This window comes from Geospiza fortis, unplaced genomic scaffold, assembly GCF_000277835.1.
Source record: "Geospiza fortis unplaced genomic scaffold, GeoFor_1.0 scaffold221, whole genome shotgun sequence".
In the NCBI taxonomy this organism is placed as follows: Eukaryota; Metazoa; Chordata; class Aves; order Passeriformes; family Thraupidae; genus Geospiza; species Geospiza fortis.
Window position 1 is genome coordinate 2,248,584 of NW_005054395.1, and position 7,737 is coordinate 2,256,320.

At 43.3% G+C, this 7,737-nt stretch overlaps 1 protein-coding gene across 1 annotated transcript; it reads right to left on the bottom strand.

Moving 5' to 3' along the window:
- Positions 1 to 1,121: 1,121 nt before the first annotated feature.
- DDX5 (DEAD-box helicase 5) lies at positions 1,122 to 7,351 on the bottom strand. The gene is made up of 13 exons (XM_014308939.1): positions 7,293 to 7,351; positions 6,770 to 7,010; positions 6,521 to 6,617; positions 6,303 to 6,436; positions 6,115 to 6,180; positions 5,542 to 5,683; positions 5,304 to 5,464; positions 4,983 to 5,155; positions 4,696 to 4,806; positions 4,442 to 4,503; positions 4,303 to 4,362; positions 2,825 to 3,049; positions 1,122 to 2,286 (listed from the first exon to the last, which is right to left on the bottom strand). The coding sequence occupies exons 1-13, from the start codon at positions 7,349 to 7,351 to the stop codon at positions 1,901 to 1,903; spliced, it is 1,917 nt and encodes a 638-aa protein (XP_014164414.1). The 3' UTR covers positions 1,122 to 1,900.
- Between the last annotated feature and the right edge of the window lie 386 nt (positions 7,352 to 7,737).

The following is a 7,737-nucleotide window of genomic DNA, read 5'->3' on the forward strand; positions in this document are numbered from 1 at the left end:
CGGGAGCTGCTACTGCCGCCTCAACAAGAACTGCAGGCACGGTTAGTTCGAAGGCAGATTTGCCACGAGCTCGATCCTGCCAGAGTAGCACTGGCAGCAATGTCAAAGCTGCTTAGAGCTCGTTTCTTTTCATTATTTTATATGTGCAAATGTTTTATTTTCCCGCTCAGGAAGCACTGCTCCACGCAAAGAGTCGTTTGGAAAAAGTTATAAAATACAAGGAGGAAACCTCTTTCTGTGGTTTAGATTTTACACCACTGTTAAAGACTCTCATATCTCAATTTTAATGCACAGCCTATAAATGTGACATTTTTTTAGTACTAAAAAAAACCCCAACTTTACAAAACCAGCTTTTCACTGCATTTTGTTTCAGGCCATTGACATGGAAACTTGGGCATTAAGTCATACTTCAGTGATAAATAATCTACTTCCTTGTTTTTCACCCCTGGTGACACTGAGCAGTGTTCCAAAACAAACAACTGAGAAAAAAACCCCACCCCTACTCCCCCCAAAAACCCCAAACCAAAACACATTGCCACCTGCAGTTTTAGACCGCAGTGGGGCAGTTCCAAGCCTCCAGCTGGAGTTCTCAAGGCAGGAATGAAGGACCACAAAATACTGTCAAGTGACAGAATTTCACAGAAAAGGAGGAAATTTAAGAGGCAGATTAGGCTGCATTAGAGAACATCACAAGCTGAGCCTCAGAGGGAAACAAGGACAAGTAATCAAAGACAGAGCACAGACTAAGCAAAAAGATCTAAGTGCAAAACAAAAGTAAACTCAGGTTCAAAATAACATAAAAGAATCTTGTGGATTCAACTTTAAACACATTAAGTGTTGTTAAACTTAAAACTGATCACTGTTACTGATAAACAAGAAGGAGGAACTGAAAATTAGTATTAACTGGAATCTAAATACACCATGCTTCAAAGCATTAAGCACTTTAACCCCAGGATGAAGAATTATGCTGTTCTTTCACTCAGCATGGGCAGTACTTTGAGATTAGAGAGTCATTTGCACATATTAGAAGTCCTTTAAAAAAAATCCATGAGGCATTGTCATGGATCAACAGCCCACTTCCCTCCCACCACCTCCATAAAGAAATCACTGCTCAATACCAGTTTAAGTATAATTTGAAAGTTTTAATACTAAGATCTTCCCGTTTCTCTGAAGCTCAGAAGCCTGCATGCTAACTCACAACGCCTGGCAGCTGTGGGTACACAACACTCAAGCCTGGTCTGCACATATGCTCGTGTGAAGGCGACAGTTACGGTGCTGCAGAAGCTTCCTACGCTTGTAGCAGCTTGTTAGCAACACCACTACAGAGTTTTGATCTTTTCCAAGAACTGGCCCTACGCTAGTGAGAGAAGGAAGAACACTGCTTCCAATACTTTCTTAGAAGCCAGCTTTAATTTTCTTCCCCATCAAAGCAGAGCCTGCCATGCTAAGCAATCTAGCCCAATCAAGGCAAGGCTGGTATTTGTATAAGCTTAAATGTTTAATCAGACACAGTTGAGAAACCTTTCTAGAATTTAATATAAAAACATTTGACATTTTTCATTAATGTAAAGTTGTGCACATGTTGAGAAAATTGTCATCTGAAAGAAAAATCGGTCTTCAAATATCTTTATTGGAAGGCCATGCACTGCCTTCTGTTACTGTATTTCAAATCACTGTACATTTACTTTGAAAACACTGTCTGCATTTTCTAGTACAAAAAACTAAAAATTGTTTCAGGAATGTAGAGAAATATTCAACTTAAATAGCGAAAAAGTGCACCATAATTACTGCTGCACTGCAGTCATTTCTGCATTTCCCATTTCTTAAATAACTATCCTGTTTTGATAACACACAATATAAAGAGCAATTATGAAAAACTGAGACATTTAAATACACTAAGTTATTGAGAATAACTTGTGGGCATGGGGTAACCTATCATAGGAGCAGCACCAGTGGCAGGGTAGGCGTACTGCTGCTGGTTCATGCCATTGTGCATGTTGGCAATGTTACTGCCGTACTGCTGCTCGTAGCCGTTCTGGTACGCTCCTGTGGGGTTACCGCCGGCCCTGAAGCCGGCCTGCATGCCTGCAGCTGCAAAGCCATTCCCAAAGGGAGTTCCATTGCTGAAACTCTGGGCGCTGTAAGCCCCGTTTTGGGTTTTTGCTCCGAAGTCTCTCTTGCCTAGCGCACCATAGGTTCTCTCAAAGTTCTCCCTCTCTCTAAAACTATTAAATCCACCCCTTTTGCCCGCAGAGTATCTGTCACGTCGGTCACCTCGGGAACGACCTAGTGAAAGAGACAAGACAGTTACATGTATTATAAAGGCTCTTCAGTTCAGTTAAGCAGCATTTATTTTATGTCCCAAGAATTCAAACCTACTATAAAAGCTTTCCAGGTGCTTGCTGGACTCCAGTTAGATAAAGCTGTCTCACTTTTGAGGAGTCATACACTCTTCCCCCATAACACAAGTTGTGGCATCAAGGCAAAAAGTGACTTTTATCTTGCCAGCAGGACACTTGGGTCCATCTCTCTTTCCAAGCCATAGGAGACAAAGCCACAAAACTGAGTCCACGAGTGTTTTATCTCGGGGCAAGTGAGAAGTATCTCTTTGGCCTGCCCTAGTCACAGGTGCACCACAGCACACACAGGCTGGGAGCATCGGGGCGCTGGTTTTTGGCTTTTGCGTTAATAAATACCTTCTGAGGTCACAGTAACTGGTAACTAAACCACCTCCCACATTTATTCTGAAGAGAGGCTGAAGGTGGAATCTCAAGTTTCCATTTTGTTCTGAAACCTATGCACCAAGATCAAGAACAGCCCTTACCTGAACCTCTGTCTTCAACCAGCTGGAGCAATTTGGGGTTGATGGCTTGATTAGCCTCCCGAAGCACAGAGATGAGGTCATTTACTTGCTTAATATTGTTAGGAGTAAAGAATGTGTATGCTGTGCCTGTTTTGGTACTGCGGGCAGTTCGTCCAATTCGGTGGATATAGTCCTCTGAGGAGTTAGGGTAGTCATAATTGATGACAAATTTCACATCTTCCACATCTGTAAAGTGTTGCAGTGTGGCAAAAAGCGAGGTACAAAGTTTTGCACACCACAACAGCCAAATCGAAGATAAACATTAGACAAGAGTATTTTAAAGGGAATAATGGCTGCAAAGAACAGTGTTAGAATCATCCATTTCTGCAAGAGCATAGTGGAAGAGAAAAGTTACGCACACTCCGTCTGATCCCGTTCTCATCACCCACCCTGTGATCCAAAACCTTACCATAAAGGAGTGTGCATTTGCTTGGCATTCCCAACTCAAGTGTCCCCTTTACAAATCATCAAGTGACATCTGAAAGCTTCTTGCAGTAGGGCCACTAAAGCTCACAGCAGCCTCTTCATGTGCTCATTTGAGGACCTTAGAGTAAAAACATACAAGGTCCTTCACATACACACTCATTAGAAGCTCAAAAAAAAAGGGCCACACTGCTCGTCTTGCCAAGACCTTTGAACTGCAGCTGCAAGAAAAACATACCTGTCCCCCCAAAGTCACCAAGTTGTTTTTATGCACTGTGTCTTGTCTAGGCAAGCGCTTCCAAGAAGCCAGGGTTCACTTGAGAATGGGTCTCTCTCTGGCAGGTCTCGACATGACGACTATGTATAGGTGGAGGAACTTCGACTTTCAAAGGCATTGAAAAGCCATTGCTTTCCTGCCCCACTTGTTAAAGTGAGAGGTGGACTTTTATTCTCAGATTTCATGTGCCAGTACTCACCAATTTGTACAAGGCTTAGTACATTTTAAAGCTGCTCTCTCCATTTCATGGTTGAAAAAAATTTCATAGAACATTGAAGTTTAAAATTATGTTCTTCAACATTTCAAAAAACTCACTGAAATTCAAAGACCCACAGATCACAGCAGACAGTATGCACAAAACTAACAGTACTGCACCATGGCAAATCATGCAAAGCATGGAGAGAAGAGAAATACCAGGGCAAAGTGAACTGTGAATGAAACTGCTTATTTCATGAGAGAACAGTTTATGGGGGTAGTAGTTTAAAGGATGATCTTTGCCTTTTGAAGATTACTGGCACACAATGCTTTCAGCTTTCACCTCTCTATTTGACTGGAAGCAGCCAGCCGATCATTTCCACTAGTCCTCCATCCCCCTCGAGTCCTCCGATTGTCATGCCTAGGCCTTGCCACAAAGACTGCACCTTTATGTGAAGAAAACTTAGAAAAATGCAGAGGTTAAAGAAAGCAATAGACTTTCTTTAAAAGCTTTGGGCAACTGGCATTATGAGTTTTTACTAACCTAGACCTCTGGATGCAACATCTGTAGCAATCAGGATTGGTGCTTTTCCATGTTTGAATTCTGTAACACAAGAAGTGCATCAGTTTTTTTCCTTGAGCAGCACACATCAGATGCTTGCAGAAATTGCTGAAACACTCACCATTTAGAACCCAGTCCCGCTCCTGCTGACTTTTGTCACCGTGAATACCCATCGCTGGCCACCTGAAAACACAGAACGTCACTGACCCAAGAATACTCCTTTGGTGGTTTCATTAGTGAAAGACTGGGATACAGGCAAATTCCAGTCTGGGCACTGTAGCTGACAGCTGCTGTCACTGACAGTTTTGATTCTTAACTGGGGTGTCAAGAGCACACACAAGACTATTGCTCAGTGAAGTCCCAGCTGCTACTCACCCATCTCTCCTCATTTTTCTGGTAAGATCATCACAACGCCTTTTGGTTTCCACAAAAACAATTGTTTTGTTTTCTTTCTCGCTCATGATTTCTTCCATCAAACGAATAAGCCTGTTGTTAAGAGATTATGGTTAGAGCTTACTACTATACAAGCTTAAACTGATTTCTTGCTTTTAAATCGCCTCAGACTGATGTCAAAAATCCATCAAAATAAGGCATTCATTCCACAGTTCATAAAGTAAAACTGACAGAAAACACAGAATGCTTTGCTCCCAAGGCCTACTTACTTGTCATCTTTCTCTACATCATGACATACATCCACAATCTGAAGAATGTTGTGGTTTGCACTCAGTTCCAGCGCACCAATGTTGATGTGCACATATTCTTTCAAGAAATCTTCAGCCAGCTGCCTCACTTCCTTAGGCCATGTGGCACTCCACATCAGAGTCTGCCTGTCAGGCTAGAAAGATCAATGAAAGATCAGTATAGGGGTAAATTAAATGCCCAACCAAAACTACTCAGGCTTGCACTGCCCTTGCTTTAACAAGGGTAGTGGCAAGTAGTTTATATCTGCTACAGTAATAAATGCATAAACCATTGATACTCACTCTTATCTGATCCACAATTTTTCTGATCTGAGGTTCAAATCCCATGTCAAGCATCCTGTCAGCTTCATCAAGGACAAGGTAAGTACATCTCCTGAGATTGGTCTTTCCAGCTTCTAGGAAGTCGATAAGTCTTCCAGGTGTTGCAATGCAGATTTCCACACCTAAAACCAAGCAGTCCCATCAGCTGAAGCAGTTTCCACATTGCCTCAGACAGAGATGCACCGAGGCTGATCCATACCTCTCTCCAGGTCACGGATTTGTGGTCCCTTTGGAGCACCTCCATAAATACACGTGGACTTCAAACGACACGCTCTGCTGTACTCTGCAGCTACCTGCTGCACTTGTTGGGCCAGTTCACGGGTTGGTGCCAACACAAGACACTGGAAATAGGATGCCCATCTTTAGTTCAATACCCATTGGAAGATCCTAGTCTGAGACTAATTCTGAGAGTGAAGTTCAGTGCTAGATTGACTGAAGTAGACTTAGGTAGTCAAACCAGCAAAGCAGGTTACCGGGCATCTTAACTACCACCAAACACTGACCAAACATGTGAAAGATACCTGAAAGTCACTAGCTTCCAGGGATAGCAATTTCTAAAATATAACCCAAAATCAAAGCCTGTTCTGTACTATTTTTAGGACAATCCAATCAAGAGTTAATAAAATCTGCTTGAGAAACTACCCCAACAGGGAACCACTTTATTCCCATAGAGAAACAGAATGCTGCTATGCACTCTTATAAGCATGGCAAATTGAGACTGTAAAATACAGTCCTTACAAATTAAAATCCCCTTTCATTTAGGAATACTCACAATAGGTCCATCTCCTCGCTCCAGGAATGGTTGATGATTTATATGCACAATGGCAGGCAGTAAGTACTGTTTGGAAGAAAGAAAAATCTCATTACAATCTCTTCCTTGAAGTGTTCACCCTGCACTAGGCTACACCATACTGTCACTGCTGAAATCCAGCAGCATTTCAGGCTATAAGCAAAACTTACCGAGAGCGTTTTCCCTGATCCAGTCTGTGCCACTCCAACCATATCCAATCCACTCAATGCAACAGGCCAACCTTGTGCTTGAATAGCAGTTGGTTCAGTGAAGTTCTGCCTCTGAATTACTTCCATAACATTTGCTTGAAGAAAAAATTTAAACATATAGATTCAGATGTTGCCCTAATCTGGTCTGAAGAACCACCAGTGAGCTGGTCTTTACTTACCAGGGAAGTTTGCTTCATAAAAGTTGATAATTGGTTTTGGACAGTTATGGCCCCTAACTGTGACCTCTTTGCTCGCTCTGTACTGTTCAACTTCTTGCTGCAAAACAAAACACAACACCAGTTATTGGAAATAAGCTCTGATACTGAAGTTGTATTTAAAGTTACCCCATCTGTGCCTGCTGGGCCCCATGACCCTCAACATGTTTGCACTTTCTGTTTACTTTTGCTCGAGTCAGATCAGGTACATACCGCAGTACGTCTAACTACATCCGGATGTTCTTGGTAGAAGTTCTTCTCAAATTTGGGCAGCTCATCCAAGTTCCATTTCTTTTTTGTAAGTTTCTCCCCAGGGTTTCCAAATTTCTTCCCAGAGAGAGGTCCACCTCTACTTCCTCCAAAACGAGGGGCTCCAAATCTAGACAAAAAGAGCACATCATAGAATGCAAGAGAAACATTTTGGTCCTCTTCCTGAACAACTGCACCACCATCTCTGCAGTCCACCAATTACTTCACAATTCAGTTGTATAAACTCTACCTACTGAAGTTTCAGGACACTAGAACTTAAAAAATCATACTTTAAGCTGCAGATGCCACGATCTGCTTGGCCACAATTCTTACTCACAAGCTAAGATACCGTGTCTTTCCCATTTCCATACAATGCAATCGAACAGCAAGTTACAACAAGCATTAAAACCTCGGCACTACCCCGTGATCAAAATGGTTTCCCGTCCCAGTGACACTCCTATTGCTGAAAGGGGGCAGGAGCAGTTACGAAACCTTGAGATAACTTTCCCGTAAACCGTTTTTTTGCATGTACCCAAACACAGACATCTTTTAACAACGGTGTTTTATGAGACCATGAGCTTTATTAGCATTTCAGGTTCGGCCTCCCCGTTCGGAGAAGGCTGATCTGGGAAGCCCCGAGGCGCGGCTCGGTGCCGCGCTGGATCCGAGCGCAGGGCTCCCTCCCCCGCCCCGATCACTTCCCAGTTTCGGCCGGGCGAGCACTGCGAACGATCCTTCCCGGCACAACACAGCGCTTCCCGAGCGGCCGCTGCTTCCTGCCAGCGCTGTTTCCTTTGTCTCTCATTTCTGTCTACGCCACATTTTCCAGCCGCTGCCATTTTAGAGCCGGGGCTGGGCGGGGGGAGGAGGAGGAGGAACAAAGGCAGCAGCAGCATAGCCGGCATTTTGATTCCCCTCAGCCACCGCATGGC